A 23,274-nucleotide genomic window follows, 5' to 3' on the forward strand; every position below is an offset into this window, starting at 1 on the left:
TTCCAGAGTCTGGGGAGTCTCTGGGTCAGGAACCTATCCCTCCAGCATGTTTTGTTTATTTAAGTTTCTAACAATTCATCCCCCTCCATCAGTAACATGAGGTTCTATACATTGTTATTTCTTAAGTGAGCCGTTAACAAATATTCAAGCCTTTATATAAAGGCAGATAATAATGTTGTACACATATAATATTCATTGTTGTTTGTTCCTCTTATTGAAAATCATTGTTTTATTTTCATTTTTCATCTCTGTAGGCTTTTTAATTTAAGAATACAAGCTATAGACATTACCTCATTCAACCCAGGCTTTCTACCTGCATCTAAACGCGATTGCCATAGGACCTCTTGCTTTTCTAATAATAATGAAAATGTCCCCCCTGTAACAGTAGGTATAATATGATCGATTACCCTAAAGTTAAATATGTGACCTGGATGGCTATTATGATGTCTTGCCAGTGCGTTCTCTTCTTTCCTATTTATAATACTATTTATGTGCTCATATACCCAGTTTTTTAATTTTCTATCGGTTTTACCGATTATAGTAGGCTGGGCACATCTGACACTGTGCAAGATAGATCACTGATTTGGAATTACAATTATACCTCCCATTCACTTTGTACATTTTATTATCAATTTTGAAAGCATAACCACACGCCATATATCCACATACATTACAGGCTTCGCATTTAAACATATCAGATGTTCTTAAACTCATCACTCTTGGAACTTCCAACATAGTTTTTAAGTTCCTACCTTGTTTATATATTATCCCAGGCTTTTCTCCCACTTTAACAATTTCGTTATCGGTGGACAGTATCCCCCAGTATTGTCTTAAGATGTCCCTAATACTTTCTGCATCCATACTATAAGGTGCTATGAAACTAAGAGAGTAAGTATTTACAGTTCTTATTGTTACATTGATAACCCTCTCATAACGTGTTACAGTCGGGTTAATTCCGTTTGCTACTACTTCCCTCTCATGGTTCCTGAGAATAGGTTTATATATCCCTAGTAACCTCTTATGTTATACTTCTTCAATAAGTTCCTTCTCTACTTTTTCAGGATAACCTCTTTTTAGGAACATCCCTTTCAATGTTAGGGACTCTTCCACAAATAATTTATCCTTTGATGTCATTCTTGCTGCACGTACCAGTTGTCCCTTTACCTCCGCTTTCTTTTGGTGGAAGGGATGAGAACTTGTAAAGTGCAGCAAGGAATTTGAGTAAGTTTCTTTACGAAATATTCTTGTAGAGTATCTTTCTTTTATGTTTTCTTTAAATAAGTGAACATCCAAATAAGGGATGCACACCTCGTTAAAGGAACTCGTAAAATTCAAAAAGTTAGTGGTACCATTCAAGTAAGTAACCACTTCACTAGCTATTACTTCATCTCCTTACAACAAAATAAATATATTGTCCAAGAACCTTATGTAATAGCAAATGGAAGACATAAGTTCCATATTCCAAACACATACTGAGCTTCCCACTGTGCCATCACTAAGCTGGCATAGCTGGCTCCTCAAGGTGAGCCCATTGCTATGCCAACTTGCTGTAAGAAAATTTCGTTATCAAACATAACAAAATTGTTAGATAAAATAATATCCAACAATTCTTCTGCAACTCTAATTTCTAAAGCTGGAGCTTCATAAAATCTCATCCTGTCTACTATCCATCCGATTCCATGTGGGATCGAAAAATATAGGTCAGTTACGTGTTGTTCACATCTGCTAAGAAAGCCCAAGAGTCCCTACATATTTGTTTCTCTTTCACCACATATTTCTTTAAAATATTGTCCACAAATTTTTCTGAGGCATAATTAATCGATGCCCTAGCATCAACTAAAGTCCTCATAGGTGGATTGTAAATATTTTTGTGGATTTTAGGGATTCCAAACAGGGAGGGGATTTTAGGAGCCAAAATAGTTTAATGTTTGCATGTTTATTAGTCCTTCTATAAACATGTCATTTAAAAATGACTTTATGTTTCTGTATGTCACATTCATTTTGTTCAAGCTCACTCCGGCATACATATCACTGTTTAAAACTTTCCTCTCCTTACAACCTGACACATCAATTACTACCAATCCACCTCCATTATCTGGTTTTAACACCCTTATAGGTAGTGTTCTCAAGTTTTTCAATGCTTCAATTTCTGCCCTACTAACATTCACATTTTCTTTATTTGTTCTCTTCTTACTTAGTTTCCTAAATTCAAGTTCACATAGGTTCTCATAAATCACAAGCAATGGATGGGTGGGGGGGGGGATTAAAAGTGCTTGCAACCCTTAAATCATCGCCCACAGCTTGACTGTTACCCATTAATAAAGTCAAATTCAATTTTCGTATAAACATTTTTAAATCAGGGTATATGAGCACATAAATAGTATTATAAATAGGAAAGAAGAGAACGCACTGGCAAGACATCATAATAGCCATCCAGGTCACATATTTAACTTTAGGCTAATCGATCAGATTATACACTTACTGTTCCAGGGGGGACATTTTCATTATTATTAGAAAAGCAAGAGGTCCTATGGCAATCGTGTTTAGATGCAGGTAGAAAGTCTGGGTTGAATGAGGTAATGTCTATAGCTTGTATTCTTAATTAAAAAGCCTACAGAGATGAAAAATGAAAATAAAACAATGATTTTTCAATAAGAGGAACAGACGATGAATATTATATGTGTATAACATTATTATGTGCCTTTATATAAAGGTTTGAATATTTGCTAACGGCTCACTTAGAAATGACAATGTATAGAAACTTGTCAAGCTCATGTTACTGATGGAAGGGGATGAATTGTTAGACAGAAACTTAAATGGGTTGACTGCTGACTTTGTTACTACGATCATGTTTTTACTTATTTAGTATTGTACTTTAAAAGAAAGTGTAGAATAGAATGTGATGAATCATTCAGTATTTATTCAAGTATAGAATATAAGAGTTTATTTTTTAAAGTGAATGGTCTATAGCATTTTAAATGAAATTATATATGTAATTGTTGGATTAGGAAAGGTTGTTAGGAATTGTTTAATTAGTGTTAGGCCAATTAATGGGTTGTATTTAAAGTGTGTTTAGTAGATGTGAATTTGTCTGAAGAAGTCCGGTCATCGAACCGGACGAAAAGCGCTTTACTTTACTCATCTTTGCACTTGCAGTCGAAAAGTTACCCTTTGGTGCCTTTTATTACGTTTGTTTTTGTTCTTGGCATCTTTGTGGAGTGATGTATTTAATGTGATTAGAATGAATATAGCTATTGCACTAATGAAGGCTTAATTCTGAAACCGGTAAGCTATGTTTTTTTTGCAATTCAACTTTGGGTGTTTTGTACTGGTTATGTCCCTAAATTTAAGAGGATATATTGAATTGAAATGGATTACTATCTTAATGTTATATATTTATTAAAAATGGAGAGCTGACTCAGAGTGCGGGCCGTTTGTGTTTTATCATTTGATTTTCGACTTTTGGCCCAGCACCAATCCGTACTTATTTATTTATTTTTATTTATTTTATTTTACATTTGTTGACCGGGCTAATCTAACTGGATACATGTCCTTTTTCAGTAGAGGCCCGGGGTGTATTTTAGTTTGACATAGAGTTGTTCCAGAGGTTTTCTGTACTGGCAACTATATTTATGTCTTTTCCACATTTCTTGCCTTCTCATTTGATCCTTTACCTTATATTCTCTCTTTCTTGTTTTTTGGCACATTCAGTTACTGCCTGATTTTTATCTATTTCTGGTTTGATTTTTATTCCCGCTTGACACAGACATGCTTCTGCTAAACTACGCAGGGAAGTCATCTTGGACTTTTTCTCCTCATGTTTTAAAACTTTCATTAGGCTTGGATCTTGTGTGGTCAGCAGATATATATGCAGTCCTATGATTGCAGATCTTACATGCAATCAATTTCAAGGAGGACCATACCTCCCTTCAGAATGGGGAATATATAATCATGGTATACACCGATTTTTCTAAATCATTTGATAAGCATGAAGCATTTTTCTTTTTTTCCTGTACAACTGATCCAGTACGTTTTGGGGCCAGTCAACCACCCCAAACCCGTAAGTTAGAACAGGAAGAGCAAATTGGTTTATAGCTTGGACTTTGCTCCTAGAAGTTAGGGCTGTTTTCAGTAATAATTTTAGTCTTCTAAAATACTCCTTTCTAAGTTTTATTTTCATTTGTTCATGTTTTAATGTTGATCCTTTACCGATTCCCAAATATTTATATACTCCCTCCTACTAGAGATTTTTTACATCATATTCCTGTCCCAGACTGGCACTTTCTTGGTGTTGCAGCTTTCCTGATTTAAAGGTTGCTTTTGCACATTTATCAAGACCAAATGACATTCTTATTTCACCTGAGATAGTTCTGACAACTTGCAGTTGTGCTTTCAGTTTCTCATCTCATGAACTATACAGTTTTAAATTATCCACAAAAAGATGAGACGTCTTTACACTTTGTTTTCTGGGAGCTAAACTGTAGCCGTGACCTAATCTGTTAAGTAAACAGCTTAATGGGTTAAGGGCAAGACAAAAGAACAGCAGTGACAAAGTCACCCTGTAATATCACCCTTTGAATTTTTACCCCAGGATAATAATTTGTCCATCATGGCTTAGCTGCAGAGTGGTTTGCTACAGTTTCAGAGTAATTTGTAATGTAATTAATCAGAAAAAAAACAACCACAACTACAGAAAAAAACAATTGAGACAAAAAACTGTTTCTGCTATGTAAAACAGTACGAGTGAAACAGGACCCGGTCAAGTAATCACAAAATTTATTCCAATACGAACTAAGCTCAAAAACATCGGTTAAGCGCGTTCATCTGTAAATTACAGACTTCATCAGAACACCATATTTGTGTACTACAGACAAATTTAAAAACTTTTTGGCGCCAAAACAGGTTACTAAAAAATCTCATTTAAAGAGACAATACATAAAATATACAACATGCAACAGATCAATTAAACACACAGATATTAAAAATAGATGAATCTAATAAATATATACATAAATAAATAGAAAATATTATATTTTTAAATAAATAGATACATATTTAGAATAAATAAAGTCTGTAATTTACAGATGAAAGCGCTTAACCGATGTTTTTGAGCTTAGTTCGTATTGGAATAAATTATGTAATTAATCAGTGTATGGTATTATCTTACACATTTGTAAGAACTCTTGTATTCATGATTGTGGTATGCCATCAAATGCTTTTCTGTAGTCTATCCATGCCATACTTAGATTCTTCCTCTTTTCATAATTCTCCATTATGACTTTACTTAACAAGAAATTATCCTTTGTTCCATATGACTTTCTTTTGTTACCCTTTGTTCTATTGCCTTGATTGGGTTTTCTTCTAAATGATTATAGACTCTATCATCAATTCCAGTGTACAGTTTATATATCTTTGGAAGGCAAGTTATTGGTTTACAGTTTTTAGGATATCTTGCAGGTTCCCTCTTTAGGAGGAGTATAATTTTTCCTGTTGTTAACCAGGTTGGAGTCTGTTGGGGTGCGCATGTAGATAGTTCTTGCTCATGGCTAAATCTTCATGTAAAGATACTAATACTTTCAGCCAGGAGGTAGGTACTGCATATGGGCCTGGGGTTTTCCATTTAGGAGCTTTTCTTAATTTTGTTTAAATTTCTCTGGCCGTTGCTTCATCCCATTTCATATTTCATATCCTACACATTTTAACTTCTTATTCATACTGCGGTGGTGGTGCTGCGGTAGCGTTGTCGCCTCACAGTACAATGTTGTCCTGTTCGATTCTCAGCTAGAGCGTCTTGTGTGTGGAGACATGCGTGAATGGGCGTACCTTTGTTGAAGGTTGTGCGTCAGAGCTGGCAACTAGGCACGTAAAAATCTACTGCCAATCATTAGCGGACCAGAGTTCCGCTGTGGTGACCCCTAACCGGGAAAAGCCGAAAGACACAACATTCATTCCTTTACTACTTCTATCCATTCAGCATCTTTATGTTCTACAGGATCATCACAGATATTTCTCCAAAATGTGTGCATCTTTTTTGGTGGTGTTTTTATTCCCTCAGTCTTGCTTTCCAATTCTCTATAAAACTTCTTGGGGTCATCAATAAATTGCTTATTTTGCACTTTTTCTTTATATCTATCTGCATATCTAATTTTTTCTGCCTGTGCTGATATCTTTAGTTTATTTGCAATAGTGTATGATAGTTCCTGGTCTGTTCTAATACTATGCATTGCTTTTATCACATCTATCAGAGTATATTTGCTGATCTGTTCCCTCTCCTGTACTCTTGTAACAGTAACACTTCTTGTCTTAATTGCTTTTTGTTTAACCTATTCAATACTTCCATGATGGCATTTGATTTCTCCCCTTCCTTTCCCTTATTACCCTGTGTTTTTGTGGAAAGACCATCTGCTATTAACTTAGCTGCACAATAACATATCCTATTTACTTCTGTTACTTTGCAAGAATTTTGGTACACAGTCTTGACTACTGTGTTAATTTGTTTTATCAAACTAATATTTTGAGTCTTCTTGATTTTCTATAGTATATTTTTTCCACTGAACTTAATCTATCAATTTCTATTATATCAAACAACTCAATTAGATCATTTTCTTCTAAACTAGGGGCATATTCTTTGTTCTCAGTTTCCTGCCAGCATTCTACAGAAAGTTACAGAACATCTTCCTGTACCATATTGTCTTCAACTTCATCCTATGTCATCCATTGCTCTTTCATATGGGAACTCACTGGACTGATAGGCCACAGTTGTCACTGTTTCCTGCTCTTTGTCTTGCTGTGCAATTTCAACTGAACTTTTGTACTGGTTTCCTACTGAAGACTCCAAAGTATCTTCATATGGCAATTAATTAGATGCTGCCTGCTCCACGGATTTCTCTTTAATTCGGTGATTCATTATTCTATCATATTGTGTTATCAGAGTTAGATTTTCTACACTAAATCCCTCACTTTGCAGGTAATCCGTAACTTCAGTTTCATTTCTTTAACTTCTCCAATTGTGATCCTCTTTTCTACTTTCCACCTTTGTTTTCTTATTTTTTTTGTACTATAACATTTTCTAAATCTGGATGCATTTACTTATATTTTTTCAAATATCTTTGGTGCGTTTTTTTTTTTTGTACTAATTAGTTTTGCTTTCTCCTTTGCATAAATATTGTACCATATCTTTCCCCATGTCCATATTTCTTCTTCAGATGTCTCCAGCTCCTCCTCTTTCTACTTAGGGGACTCAATATTCTATCATGCTGGGACACTGCCTGTGTTAGACTTTCAACACTAAATCCTTCATTTTGCAAATATTCTATAACTTCAGCTTATAATTTTTTAACTTCTACTTTACTAATACTTTGGTCTACATTCACCCTCTGTGCTTTTATTTTCTGTACTGTGAAATTTTCCATATCTGGGTGCCTTTGCCTGTATATCATTGGAGCTGCTTTTCTGTATTGAATAATTTACCTTTCTCCTTTGCATAAATATTGCACCATATCCGATCTCTCTCTCTTTACCATGTCTATATTTCTTTTTTATACCATTCAAAAATCTCTCGATTTTCTTTATTTTTTTGCACTTCCTCAGCCACGTCTTTTTCCAAACAGCCCAATGTTTCTTGTCCTATGTTTTTCACAAATCTATTGTATTAATGATGTTTTTTCATGAATTTATTGTATTAATGAACACAGATTTGCATTTGAAGCTTTTGACAGTTTTTCATTCTTCTAATCTCTCTCTCGGTCTTTTTGTACATCTGTCTAGAAATTCTGGGCTAATTGCATAACAGTAACAGTCCACTCTATCATCTTTATGGCTCTTTTTAGACTTTTCAGTTTTTGTGGACTACTGCTACCTTCTATAATGGCGGGGTGCTGGGGAGGCATCCTCCCCCTGAGCCTGTACTAACCCCATTTTAGGGACATTTCAATCTCTTGAGGAATCTATGCAGTCATTTTTTCCAGTTCTGGCATTAGGATTGGCTATCTTCTTTAATCATGGGGCTTGTGAACCTAGCTGTCTTTTATTTTTTTTAACTTCCATCTGTCCATGATATAGTATTTAAAATGCAGTCTATATATCGGTATTGTTGTGGTGAGATTTTGTAAAAACAGGGCCCACCTCATGAAGGCACTCAACATGATTTGAAGATGAACTGATTTCCACCACAACTACTACTCTCTTTTGCTTGTTGATCTTGCACAATGTTCCATAAAGCATACGTTATAATAAATGAGATTATATCTTCTAAATTTGATTTTCAAAAGCAGCACATACCAAGGGTGCTCTGTATCTCCAGTTTTGTTTTCCACTGAGTTATTGGTCTGCCAACTATACAATCACTTAGAGGCTCTAAGTATTCAAATCTCTGCAACCTGCTTAAATAAGCAACAGGGTTCATAAAAGTGCAATGTAGTTACAGTGCCCAGAATAAAATTTGGGCAAATTCCTGGAGACTCTTGACAGGTTTGGACAACAGAGTAAGGCTAACTAAATGCAAAACTATCATTCTTCATTTAAATAGGACACATGAATAAGTTCTACATCTTATAACTAAATGTGGTAATTCATGTTTCACTCATGAGTTATTCTCATACAGAACTTCAGGGATTTGACAGCCCAAATCAGATACTGAGGAAGTTGCACACATGTGACAATCATGGAAGAGGCTACACTTGCTGTTTTTCACTAATGTTGTTAATTAGAGTCCGATAGGTTTATTTCAGTTTTCGGGACCTTAGGCTGTAATAAACGCTGTTTCGTTTAAATCAATTTCAAACACATTATCTCCCATCCAGTGATCAAATTTTCTTTTAAAACACTTAACATTGGGTGAAAAACCTATTATCAGATGGTATACGATTCCGAAGTTTGGGAATCGTTTGACTCATACAAGTCCATCTTAATTGTATTTTACAATAAAAACTTAAAATTGATATCATATTGGTGTCTTCTCGTGCTAACAGACAGAATGATATTATATGCAAGTTTTAGCAATACATGCCTAAAATGTTTTACATGCACTTATAACTTCCCCTTTTGTAAACCTATAATGAAGAATAAATCAGTTTAGAGTTTTGCATCTATCAGAACAATAAAACTGATTATCTGAGGGTATTTGTTTTCTAAAATTTTCATTGAACAGACTCCAGTACCACTAATTGGTACCTATTACATTGGCAAAAAGTGCTATTATATTTTAAAACAGGCAGGATGTACATCTTATATAAATGAACTAGTCTTGGTTCATCTTGTATAGATAAAGATCTAAACGTATGTCCAATTAATAATATTAATGCACTTTTTTTTTTATAAAAGTTACAGGAGATAAAAAAAATAAAAATCAGATGATGTGTACATACCCATCCTTACAGCAAACAGCTTCAGATAAAAGAGCATTACTTAAAAATAAACTTGTACTTATTCCAGGTTTGCCAAAATACATTACTTTACACTTGTCAGGGCTGGATTTCAGTCCTACATTGTTTGCAAAAGAAGAAAACTGTCCCATAAATATAGATGCTCAGATACACCTTATCAACTATACATCAACATGTACAAACATCAGCATATTTAGCCTGCCAAAACTGATTGTTTTTAGGACTAGCTGAAAGTACATTAAAAACAAAGGGGGAAGCACAGAGCCCTGTGGTACTCCAGATAATACAGGGTGAAAGTTGGCGCAACACTCTGACTGCTACACATTGAGAATGACTACACAACCAAAGAAAAATCCAATTGATCAAAGATAGCTGAAAGTACATTAAAAACAAAGGGGGAAGCACATAGCCCTGTGGTACTCCAGATAATACAGGGTGAAAGTTGGCGCAACACTCTGACTGCTACACATTGAGAATGACTACACAACCAAAGAAAAATCCAATTGATAAAAGATGTTTCAAATACTGAACTTTGTGCAATCGTACCAAAAGCCTTAGCTAAGTCCATATAGATACGACCATCTGTTAATGAATAAGAGCCCAAGTTACTTGATCATAGAACTAAATTTGTGAGTGTTGACTTAACTAGAGAAAACCCATGTTGATATTGGTCAATACATCCATTGAGTAAGAAAGTAGATTTTGTAGAATTTTTTCATAACACTTGCATAAAATAGATCAAGACCTCTAGGTATGTAATTTTCCAAGTCCCTTTTGTCTTCTGTTTTATAACTAAGTGAAATAATTGGGCTTTTCCAAACGGATGGTACTAAACTATTACAATGTGAAGTATTAAAGATCTTGCGCAACACTGGAAAAAAAGTACTTCTTAAACCATGAATCATCATCGCTGGAATAAAATTTGGACCCACAGAAATTTTATTTCCTAACTTTAAGTACTTTAGAAAACAATTCAATACTTACTGTAGGACAATTCTTAAATTAGCCGTTATACACCTAGACTGTGATAAGTCAGAAAAAAATTATGAAACTCATCAGCTCAAGATCAGCTGATAGTTCCCCATCTTGCCTGATTACACTGCAATTGTTATTCTAAGCCTTCTGGTTCTAATTTAAGCACCTGGACTCCAAATCGTTATCTTACACATGGAATGTTTCTGGTCTACACTCTTGTGGAAGAACACAGTAGCCTCAACCCTTCGGTGCTAGGAATTTCTGGTGGAGGCTTACTGTATCTGTTATTGTAGAAGTGTTCAAGTTTATTTAATCTGTGTAGATGCCGATATCTTGTAGTGTAATTCCCCCTTGTAATGTGTAGATGCCAACCTCTCACAGTGTAAGTTTCCCTTAAAATAGCATTACTGTCTAGACAGATTTTTAACTACTAGAGCATCTAGTTTGCTCATAGCTGAGTGTTGCTCATCAAGCTCTCGTCTTATCGACCTTTTCAATATTTAAATTTCCCCGTACTCCTCTCTAGTAAATCAGTACCAATGGATATGCAATTTCTAACTCTCTCTCTGTGGCCATTCTGGTTGACATGGGTATTCTGAGGCACTGCAGCAACTGCTTCATGTATACTGACAACCCATTTATTCTTAATAAAATGGATGTGAGAGGTACACTAACACTGGACGCAAAACTCTCATACAACCAAAACTAATCATATAGAGGTGGTCAGTGACACCTGCAGCATACCTACTGCACAGCATAAAGACCCTACACATAAAACTACTTGCACTGAGGCACTTACAGGTAACATTCCTAAAACACTAAGACCTCCTGCATAACACAATCAAAAAATGGGTCCGCAGCCATCCTGTAAACACTCCATTAAAACACCACCCACAGCTACACACAGTAACATTGTATCTAATGCCCCTACTGCTAAGCCCTTAAAGCAAACCAGTGCACAGCAAAATTTCCTGGTCATTGGTGATTTTATAGTGAGGTACACAGATGTCCATCTCACCAGAATAAGTAAGGCGACAGTCACTGTTAGCTGCCTTTCTGGGGCTAGGAATCCATCAGGTCATTAAACCACAGGTATCAGTATGACTCTGTCATAGCCCATGTGGGTGTTAAGGACATGAGATGTACCTCCCTTGACTACATGAAGTGAGACATGATTGAGCTCATTATGTGTCTCAGGCAGGTTAGGAGCCTAGCACTAAGCAGCATACTACCTTCTCCAAGGATGATGCCATGTTACCAACAGAAAATGATTGATTTTAACAACTAGCTTAGCTTCTCATGTCAATGCACAGGGGTACAATATTTGACAGCCTGGGAGGACATGGTTGACAGACCATGCTGCTTTGCCTGCGTTGGTCTACACTTATCCTCTCTAGGCTTTCAGCTATTGGCAAAGACCTTTTCCACTCCCATAATGCCTTTTTTTAGGCAATGCCAAACTGATAAACTTCCCAACTTAACTGAACCTAAAAAGGAATATCTGAAGGTGGTACTGCTCAGTACTAGAAGTCTTAACAAGAAACTCCACTCCTTGCAAGCCTTCCTCTCCCTGGATAGTGTAGACATCTGTGTAGTAAGAGCCACGGTTTAAAGTCAGAGAGAGTACCCCAGCAATGAAAGGTTATATTACCTTTCACAATTTTAGATGAGCTACTGTACATGAGGGAACTATAGGTGAAGGAGTCTCAGTCTATATTAAAACCAACCTCACATCCAAAATACATGTGCAGCTCCCCATAAACAGGGTCTCACCCATATTCTTACAATCTATAGGTCCTCCTCCATGTCCCAAAAATCTATACTACTTATCTCAATGTACTGGAGTCCCTAACTTTTCATCTCAATATGATATTTATAGGGGATCTCAATTACTCCTCTACAGGTTGGGAATACACCACTTCTAATGCACAAGTCCAGTGATTCCTAAACTTTGTTAATAGCAACATTCTGGAACAGCTGGTACATTTTCCTACCAGGGGCACAAACATTCTTGACCTTGTACACACGAACACTAAATCCATGGATCCAACAAAACCTTTAGAAACTATTCCAAGGCTAACCTCTCTCTCTTCTAAGCAACACCCTGGCATAAATTCCAACCACCCCCCAAACCCAGTAAACACCATGGCATAAGCTCAGCTATTTACAAAATCTCTGTACAGCTATACTGATAGCTGTATAGAGTAAGTGTGGCCCAGTGTATTAAGAATAACACAAACTCAAAAGACCAGCCACATTGATGGAATCACAGTATCAACTGGTTATACAACAAAAAAAACTTGGCCAAGTGTTGGAGGAACAAAGCCATACATACTAAAAGGCTCCTGACCAATCTAAGCAGGCAGCGAAGAAGATTAATCAATACTTCAAAGGTTAAATTTGAAAAAAAAAAAAAAATAGACTCTCAGGCAAAGGACAATCACAAAGTTTTCTACAGCTGTGTCCATAACCTCAGGTGAAACATGCAACAATGTGCAAAATGGCATCATCCACTCTGAGCCTTCAAGACGGCAGAGTAGACTATTGAGGATACAAAATGAATTATTGTTACTATTATGCAAGAAGCCCTGAATTCCAGACAGATGTAAAAAAAGACTGACAGAATTCAGAGGAAAGAAAAATACTTCCACAAGATACTGCCATAAGAAAAACTGTTAGAAGCTTCAAATAAATAGTTGTGTTCATTAATACAACAGATTTATGAAAAACATTATATAGACCAAAAAACACTGAGACGTTTGGAAAAAGATCCGATTGAGAAAGTGTGAAAATATAAAGAACAAAATTCAGAGACTTTCAAAGTTATAAAAAAAGAAATATGGACATAAAGGGAGAGATGTGAAATGGTGCAATATTTATTCAAAGGAGAAAGCCAAATTAATCAGAAAATGGAAGTCGCAAGATATTCAAAGAAATACAGGTAAAGGCATCCAGATATGGAAAATTTCACAATAAAAAAATAAGATTGCAAACAGGGAACGTAGAACAGAATATTAGTAAAGCAGAAGCTAAAAAAACAAGTTGAAGTTATGGAATACTTGCAAAGAGGAGAATTTGGTGTAGAAAGTTTAACACAGGTCATATCACAGTATGATGGAACAATGAGTCCCCAAAATAAGGAGAAACTGGAGGAGCAGGAGGCATCTGAAGAAGAAATATGGACATGGGAAAGAAAAATCTATGCAAAGGAAAAAGCAAAACTAATCAATACAAAAATAGCAGCACCAAAGATATCTAAAGAGAAATGCAGGCAAAGGAATCTGGGCATGGAAAATTGTGCAATACAAAAAAATAAGAAAACAAACAGGAAAAGTAGAAAAGAAGATTAGTAATGGAGAAGTTAAAATAATAGAAACTGAGGTTATGGATTATATTCAGTGTAGAAAATCTAACTCAGATAACATCACAGCAGGATACAGCAATGGATCCCCAAATTAAGGAGAAAACAGTGGAGTGGGCAACATCTGATCAGTTCTCATATGAAGATACTTTGGAGCCTTCCACAGGAAACCAGTACAAATGTTCAGTTGGAGTTGCGCAGCAAAGGAAGGAGCAGGAAACTGTGGCAGCTCTGTCTCAGTCAATGTTGTGGAGTGATAGGCCAGTGAGTTCCCAAAAGAGCAACGGATGACAAAGGATGAAAATGAAGTGAATGTGGAACAGGAATATGCTTTTCAACTCTGTACAGAATGCTTGCAAGAAATGGAGAACAAAGATTGTGCCTTGTTTAGAAGAAAATGATCTAAAAGAAGAGTTGCTTGATTTAATAGAGATGGACAGACATATTAATTTGAGTGGCCATGGTGCCGAAGCAGTTCGCGTTGTTGCCTCACCGCTGCATATTCTCCCTCCAGTCACGTGGGTTTCCTCCAGGTGCTCCAGTTTCCTCCCACACTCCAAAGACATGCACCAGGTGGATTGGACACTGGAAAAAAACAATTTACACCTAGGAGCAAGTGTGTGTATGAGGGAGTAGTAAGGATGAATTACCGTGGCAGGGATAGCCACCTGGCAGTGTAAACTTTGGCTCCAGAAGATGATCACTGTTGAACTGACACCCCGACCCCATGTGCAAAAATGGGAACAGGGGTTGAGAATGGATGGATGGCTGGACAGACATATTAAGATCAATGAATAAAACAGACTACATAAAGTCAATAAAACCCCAAACGTTAGAAATTTAATAAAACAAATGAACAGGGCAATTCTGACTGTCCATAGAGATTCATGCGATATAACAGAAGTAAATAGGATATATTACAGTGCAGCTAAATTAATAACAAAGTCTTACCACAAAAACACAAGGTAATAAGGGAAACAAAGGGGAGAAATCGAATGTCATCATGGAAGTTCTGAACAGAGAAAACTATAAAGCAATTAAGACAAGAGTATAGAAGAGGGAACAGATCAACAGAAACACATGATAAAAGCAATGCGCAGTATCAGAACACACCAGGATCTATTGTGCACTTTCGCAAATAATAAACTAAAAATATCAACACAGGCAGAAAAACTTAGAGGATATGCAGATAAATATAAATGAAAAGTACAAAATAAGCAGTTTATTGATCACCCAAAAATGTTCTACAGAGAACTGGGAAACAAGGCAAAAGGAATTAAAAGACCACCAAAAAAAGAAGAAATAAATGCATTTTGGAGAAATGACTATGAACAGCCTATGGAACATAAAGATGCTAAATGGACAGAGGTAAAAGAAAGAATAAGAAGTTCAAATATACAGGATTATGAAATGGGATGAAGTAATGGCCAGAGAGATTAAAAGAACCCACAACAGCAGTTAAGGTCTAGTACTAATCTATGAACTATCTATAAAGTTAAGAAAAGCTCCTAACTTGAAAATCCCAGGCCCACATGCAGTACCTAACTTCTGGCTAAAAGTATTAAGATCTTTGCATGAAAACATAGCCATGAGGAAAAACTATGTAAATAGGTACCCCGAACAGAAACCAGCCTGATTAACAACAGAAAAAGAAAATATTCCTACTTGACAGTAAACCTGCAAGCTACCCTAAAAACTATACACCAATAGCTTGCCTTTCGACGATGTATAAACTATACACTGGAATTGATGCAGATAGAGTTTATAATAATTTAGAAGAAAACTCAATCAACGCAAGAGAACAAAAGGGTAATATAAGAAAGTCATATGGAACAAAGGATAATTTGTTGCTAAAGTCATAAGAGAGAACTCTAAAAAGGGGAAGTATGGCATGGATAGATTACAAAAAACATTTGACAGTATCCCACATTCATTGATAAGAGTGCTTAAAAATGTATAAGATACACCCTACACTGATCGATTATACAACAGCAACCATGAAACAGTGGCACACCATTTTGCAGTTAAGCAATGATAAAGGACAAATAATTATTGCAGGGATAAAAATTTAAAGGGGGGATATTTCAGGGTGACTCTCCACCACCACCGCTGCTCTTTTGTCTTGCCCTTAACCCATTAACCTGTCTACTTAAGAGATTAGGTCTTGGCTACAACTTGGCATCTAGAAAACAACAAAGTGCAAATACTTCTCATTCTTTTTGTAGATGATTTAAAACTGTACAGCTCATCAGATGAGGAACTGAAAGCACAACTGCAAGTGGTCAAAACATTTTCAGATGATATAAGAATGCAATTTGGTCTTGATAAATGTGTAAAAGCAACCTTTAAAGCAGGAAAGCTACAGAACCTGGAAAACATCAGTTTTGGACAGGAATGTGATATAAAAGAACAGGAATGTGATATAAAAGATCTTGAGCAAGAGGGAGTCTATAAATACTTGGGAATTGATGAAGAATCAACAATAAAACATGAACAAATGTGAATAAAACTTAGTAAGGAATATTTCAGAAGACTAAATTTAATACTGAAAACAGCGTTGACATCTAGGAACAAAGTCCAAGCTATAAACCAATTTGCTCTTCCTTTCATAACTTGTAGTTTTGGAGTGATTGAATGGCCCCAAAATGTGTTGGACAGGAAAACAAGAAGGATGTTCATGCTCAAATGATTTATAAACATCAGCGTAAACCAAGACTATATATACCCTGTTCTGAAGAAGGTATGGGTCTCCTCAAAATTGATTGTGTGTAGAGATCTGCAGTCATGGGACTACAAACAACATATCTGCTGATCTTACAGGATCCAAACATAGTGAAAGCTTTGAAACACAAGGAGAATAAGTCTAAAATGACTTCCCTGCTTAGTTTAGCAGAAACATATCAGCATCAAGCAGGAATGGAAATCAAACCAGAAATAGATAAAAGTCAGGCAGCAACTGAATGTGCCAAAAAACAAAAAAAGAATATAAGGTGAAGGATCAGTTGAGAAGGCAAGAAATATAGAAAATGCATAAATATAGTTGCAAGTATAGAAAACAAAACTGGAACAACCTCATGCTGACCAGGATCAAACTCAGGATTAGTTAAGGAGAGGCGAATTTAAACCAAAAGACAAAAGGTTAATATCTGTGGTCCAAGATAGTGGACTAAGTATATGTTGGTTTACAAAGTCCATTGAGCATGTGGGTGAAACAGACAAATGTAGGTTTTGTAAAACAGAAGTGGAAGCAGTCACATATCTTGTTGCTGGTTGTGATATACTAATGGTAGAAGGACTGCATACTGAAAGGCATAATAATGTGGCAAGACTGTTGCACTGGGGATTGTCCAAACATTATAATATTTAAGTAGCTGAAAAACACTGGAAACAGGAGCCACAAAGCATTACAGAAAATGATGAAGTTTATATCACAATGGATCACCTATTATTAACAGTTCAAAAAACAGATGCAAGAAAAACAGATATAGTAGTCCATGAAAAGAAGACAAAAGTAGCATTGATCATTGAAATTACTACACCCAGTAACTACAGTATCTTCCGTACAGAAACAAAGTCATAAAATGCCAGGATTTGCAGACAGAAATGAGGGCAATGTGGAAGAAGGGTACTTAGACTGTTCGAACAGTAGCAGGAGCAACGGGTCTTATAAAAAGAATATACAATCATACTTAGATATGTTACCAATACAAGTAACTCTGTACAAACTTCAGGAGGAGTCATTACTGGGCACATTGCGGGTGCTGCAAATAGCCCTTCTGGCTAATATCAAAGATTGAAACAGTACTAATTTCATGAACTTTAATCAAACTTTGACTTATGAATGGGATCAATTCTCTGTCATGGTATTAGAAACCCAAAACACTTGGAGAAATTAAAAAAGGAAGAAACCGTGGACCACTGCCAACATTTTGACGACAGGTTCAGCTCAAATTTCTCCCCCCACTCCCTCCCCAGTAGTCCAAAGGAAATACTGCATATCATAATCTGGCCAACCATTACTAGGAAACATGTCATCAATACACTTTCCAAGGCCAAAAACTCTGCATGCTTAATAAACCGCATGAAACACATCCTGTCTGATCCACTTGCATCACTTGTCATCTGGAGCCTACAGTCAGGTTCTGTGCCCAAGGAATGGCATATTATTACAGTCATTCCCCTGCAAAAAGGAGGTCCAACCACTGATCCTGGTAACTACAGGCCCAAAAGTCTTACCAGCCTCATATGTAAGGTCGTAGAAAAAAAACATCATAGACATGATAAATGAGGACATAGATAACCTGCAGATGCTGGACCCATCACAGTTTGGTTTTGTTAAAGGAAGGCCATGCTTATTAAATCTGGTGGACTTTTTTGAGAGGGTCACCAAAACAGTAGATGAAAGCAAAGTTGTGCACACAGCTTACCTTGACCTGGCCAAGGCAATTGATACAATACTCCATTCAGGCATTATAGACAAACTACTAATTTAGGTATAAAAACCCTTTTTATCACCCACTGGATAGCAGACTGGCTCACTGATGAGACTCAGGAAGTCAAAATGGGTAAGGTCACCTCCACATAGGTGCCAGTCACTGGTGGAGTGCCCCTGAGCTCAGTACTGGGCCCACTCCTTTTTGGCATCTACTTCCCTGAAATGGAAACAAATGCTGAAGGTTTACGGCCAAGTAAGTTTGCAGATGATTGAAAACTGGCGATCATCGACTCACCTGCAGACAATAAATTTCTTCAAGAAGGCCTGTCTCTGACCAACAAATGGTGCCAAAGCCATGGTCTTAAACTCAATACTAAAAAGTGCAGAATTGTACCTTTTGGGAAGTCAACCATAACAGCTAATTGCCATGTTGATAATACACCCCTAAGAGTCAACAATGTGGTCAGGGATCTGGATATGTACATAGACAGTAGCCTTACCTTTGATCACCACTTGGCCACAGTGGTGAGACAATCCTTTTATGTTGTGTAGCTTACAAGTAAGGGCAAGGCATCTAGGTCCAAAGAGTAATTATCCCTCTGTACTCCACTCTTATCAGACCAATCAGAGCACAATGCTCCCTTTGGTATGTACCTGACCAGGCAAACGCAGCAACTAGAGAAACCTCGGAGGATCCTTACAAAGAGAATACAGGGTGCAACAAACCCGCCTTATGCAAAAGCACCTTAAAGCTCTTTCCTGTCTCCTATAGGCTGCTGAGAAGTGATCTATGCCTGGCGTACAAGGCACCTACCAACCTCACACTTATAAGTCTCCTGCATACCTGTAAGTCAAATATAAGGTTTAGGGACCCGAATCCTGTCTGTGACTTAAAACATGTTGGACAGCTGTCCCAGAGACTGCTCTTCCTATGGAACAGGCTTCCCATCCATGTGAAGCTGAGTTCACCTATTACTCAGTTTAAGTGCAACCTAGACCAATGGCTGGTGAATAGGGAATTTACACCAGGCCTGGCACCCATGTCCCTTATGGACATATGTAGCGTATAAATGCCTGGTCCTCAAATGTCCTACTTGGATAAAAGACACTATTCTTTTGGGAAAACTTGACTAAGTTAAGAAAGCCCCCTGGGTCATTAGCCTTGTAACAATCTATGAATCTACAAAAATCGATTAACTAGAATCTGTACTCCTTGCAACACAATATGTTTATAAAACTGTTTTTTTTATTAGCTATTGAGGATAATAAATGTTTCACACTCAAGCTTTTTGCTGTTTAATAAACCCTTTCATTTTATGGTAATAAAATTTAATCTAGACTTAATATATGGACTATTTTTTTTCCTTAATTTGTGGAGTCTACTTACTTTTATATATTCGATGCATTTCAATATCCCACCAGCGTGGACATTTGTGGTTAAACACATACCCAAATATTGGAAATACAAAACTCCCTGGTAAAATACATATGATGATAGTGAACTTTATGTGAAAAGATAATATGCCATGTATTTCCAGGAAAATGTTTATGTCCACTAATAAAACAAAGGAGGCCTTGCATTATCCACATTCCAGTTATACATATATGCAGCTATTTTGGTGCAAAGCTTGCTAACCAGAGTTGCTTAGATTTGTATGGTTTATCCCTGAAATTTACACAATACATTTGCAGGGAACCAGTCTATCATTTTGGGGCAGGGAGAACACATGCAACCTGCTGGAGTAGAAAAACACATTTGGAAGATGTTTTGAAAAAATTGAAATGATGTATTTGGGACTTATGTAAATTACACTATGAATGTCCATTTTTTTTTGGGGGGGGGATAGGTTGCTCAAGATGATATATTTTGGTATGATCTAGTAAATCTAGTCTCTCTACACTTTCTGGTGTTTTAGGAAAAGTGCTTAGATTGCCATTGCACTTTTGTCAAAATTTGCAGTTTGTGGATATTTTTCATAGCTACAGAGTTGGAATCCCCACATCTGAGGTAGAAGGCAGCACACTAATTCAAACTAGCACAAGCAAGTGACAAACAACACATGTTTTACTTTGTATTGTAAGTATTTAAAAGTCCGAGAGAGATGAACTGCCATTGCACTCAGTGAAGTGATCTGCTAGAGTGATGGGCGGAGTTACCCATAGTGTACACATGGTAGGCGGAGTTACCCATAGTGCACACACCTGTGGCAGGATTTAACCTGTATAAGGCACTTCACATGAGGCATCGATCCCTTATGACACTGGCAGACAGGAATGCTGATGTACTATATGCTTGTTGAATGGGAAAGTCTTAAGGCTTCCCATTTTCACATGCTATTGTCCTATTTATTCAAAAATCTTGGGAAAGGGTACTAGAAGGTGAATATTGGACAATGGATACTAGGCTTCCAGTGGCAGAACCTACAGAATTGTTTTGCCACTCAATCATCAATTATCAAATGTGCAAAAGGACTGAATAAATAGTCAGAAATACAGAATGTGCTATTACATTTGAGTACTGGAAATTTGCTGCAGATTATATAATTAAACAGCTGGTTGCACATAAATACACACTTTATAGTTCTATGTCAAAAACAATTTTCTAAACATTTCAGAAGATTACTGGTCAATTTTGTTTTTAAATTTTTCGGTGTACCCTATTTGAAGTGATGTTTTCAGTTTATGTGAAATGGGTTTACTGTTTATATTCCAATCAAAGAATGTTTGACAAAAAATGAAGGAAGGACTGGTGGACAGTTGGAACAGTGAGTGGTGGCCATGGAGAGGAATTGCAGAGGATGTAAGAAGATTCGAGGGTGACTCAGTTGATAGATATACAAACATACAATATTTTTTTTTAATAGATGGTCTTCAGCAGAATGATCACTGTCAGAGATGTGAAAAGCAAGGTACAACTTTCCACTTGCATAAGCAGAGCAGTGGGAATGTAATACAGTAAAACAATGAGGATAGATGAGCTGGAAAGTAGAAGGGCTATGGAAAGTTAAGTCAGGGACGAGTTGCTTGCATTGGCTCTTTACAGCAGGAAGTAGGAGGAAGAACTGGTAAATTGTGATCAGGAGGATACAGACAACAGGATGAGTAAAAAAGAAGACATCTATGGGATGGAACAGGTGGGCACCAAGAAAAAAAAAAACAGACCAAGAAAGTCCTTGATGGGCAAGTATGACAAGGGTAGCAGTAAGAGGTAACCGGGCAAAAGTAAATATGGTTAGGTTATGGATGAGTTAGTGAGCATTAAGATGAGTCAAGTTAGGATAGGGAAAAGCATGCAAACATGTGGATAAGAGGGGATGTAACAAAGGAACACTGGGAGTGTGTCAAAGTAGGTAAAGTGGTGAAGGTGACTTTCAGTATATGTACCAATAAACTGACTAGCAATTGTAACTTTATACTCAGCTAGCTGAATTAGTTTCAAAGTACTAATGGCATTTAGTAGAGTTCACTTTTTTCATTTTAGAATATAATATACTAAAAACTTTTTTCAGTGTTTCTTCTTCAGTTCCTTACCCCAGCCCCCATTGCCTGTCAATCTATCCCTCTCTTAGCCAGCTGCCCTATTTATTCCCCATCACTGGGGCAAGATTCAGCCAAGAGGGAACATTATTCAGGCAGCTATCATGGATGGTTTGAAAGTTCTATTTTTAATACCTACTCCTTTGTGCCTGAGCAGGTAAGCTACTACAAGTAGACGTGAAATAGACTGACCACACTTCTATGACGGCATAATTAGTTAAGTGAACTCGCTCTCTACTGTTATCCAATACAGGCTGCAGTTTCCACCAGGGATGATCATGCCTGTGAATGCAATTATTTTCCCCAGCAAGCGCAATCCCCTCCCCTCCTGAGAGAGGTGAGTGGATTCGGCCCTTCACTCCACCGTCACCCCTGCTTGGCTCCTCCAGTACCAGGACCACTAAACAAACTCTAGTTGCCTAAGTCACAGTCAGATCTCCATCCCTCTACAACATGAAGCTAAAAAACACTACAAACTTTACAAAATACGTACTGAAAAAATAATGTCAAGTGATGGGATGAAAGAAACCAGAAGAATGCACAGAACCTTAACTATTAAATCCACAGGAAAGATTAGGAATGAGCAGGACAACAGTCCATTACGGAGGACAAACTAAATTACAGTAGGAAGAAATCCTGACCAGGAAAGCAACGGCAGAAACAAACCATCAAGGTTAATATAGAAATCACAGGCAAGGCTAATTTTTTAATGTAGTGTGCAACCAGACTTGAAAAATACCACAGTAAATGAACATTTTCTTAAAGAAAACTCTGATCAGCATGCTCTACTTGAGACTAATCACAGATATCACTTGAATGGTAATGCTACTGTTTAAAGTGATCACATATAAACTTCAATACATATTTCACATCACATGAATGTGCTCACTAAAAAATATATATTTATTTTCCAGATTCTGACACAAGACTCTTACCATCTCTTTCAACCAAAGTGAAGGGCTCACTGTCCCAACCATCTTCTAACTTAGCTGGCTGCACATCCAGGTGTCCGTAGATGCACACTGTTTTCTTGCCAGGATCAGAGCCCAGGTGTCCAAGGATGACAGGAGGAAGAGGAATTTCTGTGCCATCACTAAGCTGCAAAAATAATTTAGTGGAAGGAAGTTTATCAGGCATTCATTAATTTGCAATAAATTTAATCTACATATCATATGCACTCTGCTAAAATCATCTTTATAAAAGCATAAAAGGTTGGGCTACATCTGTCTCTTATTATTTTCAAGCCCCCCCCACCCCCACCCCAGAATTGCCTTCCCATACCCTTTCCCAGTCCACTGCTGGCCCCTACACTGTGGGACAGCCCTGGATACATCTCACTTTTTCCACCTTCCTTTTTCTCCTTGCCAGTGGCCCTAAAATCAGTAGATAGCACCAAGACTGGGGTTTGGCATAATATGACTAATGCTGGGTAACTGAGACAGCGGCAACCTAGAACAAAAAGTAAATAAATAAATAAAAGTAAAAAAACCACAGCAAATGCACAATATCTACTTACACTGACAACAAAACTTCCAATGACCGGGGGGGGCAGCAGTAATGTTTTGCTGCAAAAATCACAGACT

At 36.9% G+C, this 23,274-nt stretch overlaps 1 protein-coding gene across 3 annotated transcripts in view; it reads right to left on the reverse strand.

Annotated features, from left to right (window-relative positions):
- Nucleotides 1-23,274, reverse strand: part of LOC122798298 (cytosolic non-specific dipeptidase-like) — a 670,350-nt gene that overhangs the window by 288,401 nt on the left and 358,675 nt on the right. For all 3 annotated transcript variants that reach the window (XM_044067122.1, XM_044067123.1, XM_044067124.1), the window contains exon 4: nucleotides 22,627-22,789. In XM_044067122.1, coding sequence (XP_043923057.1) covers nucleotides 22,627-22,789 — 163 coding nt within the window. The remainder of the gene's footprint in view (nucleotides 1-22,626; nucleotides 22,790-23,274) is intronic.

The sequence above is a fragment of the Protopterus annectens genome, chromosome 3.part1, assembly GCF_019279795.1.
Source record: "Protopterus annectens isolate FY-2018-M chromosome 3.part1, PAN1.0, whole genome shotgun sequence".
Lineage (NCBI taxonomy): Eukaryota > Metazoa > Chordata > Ceratodontiformes > Protopteridae > Protopterus > Protopterus annectens.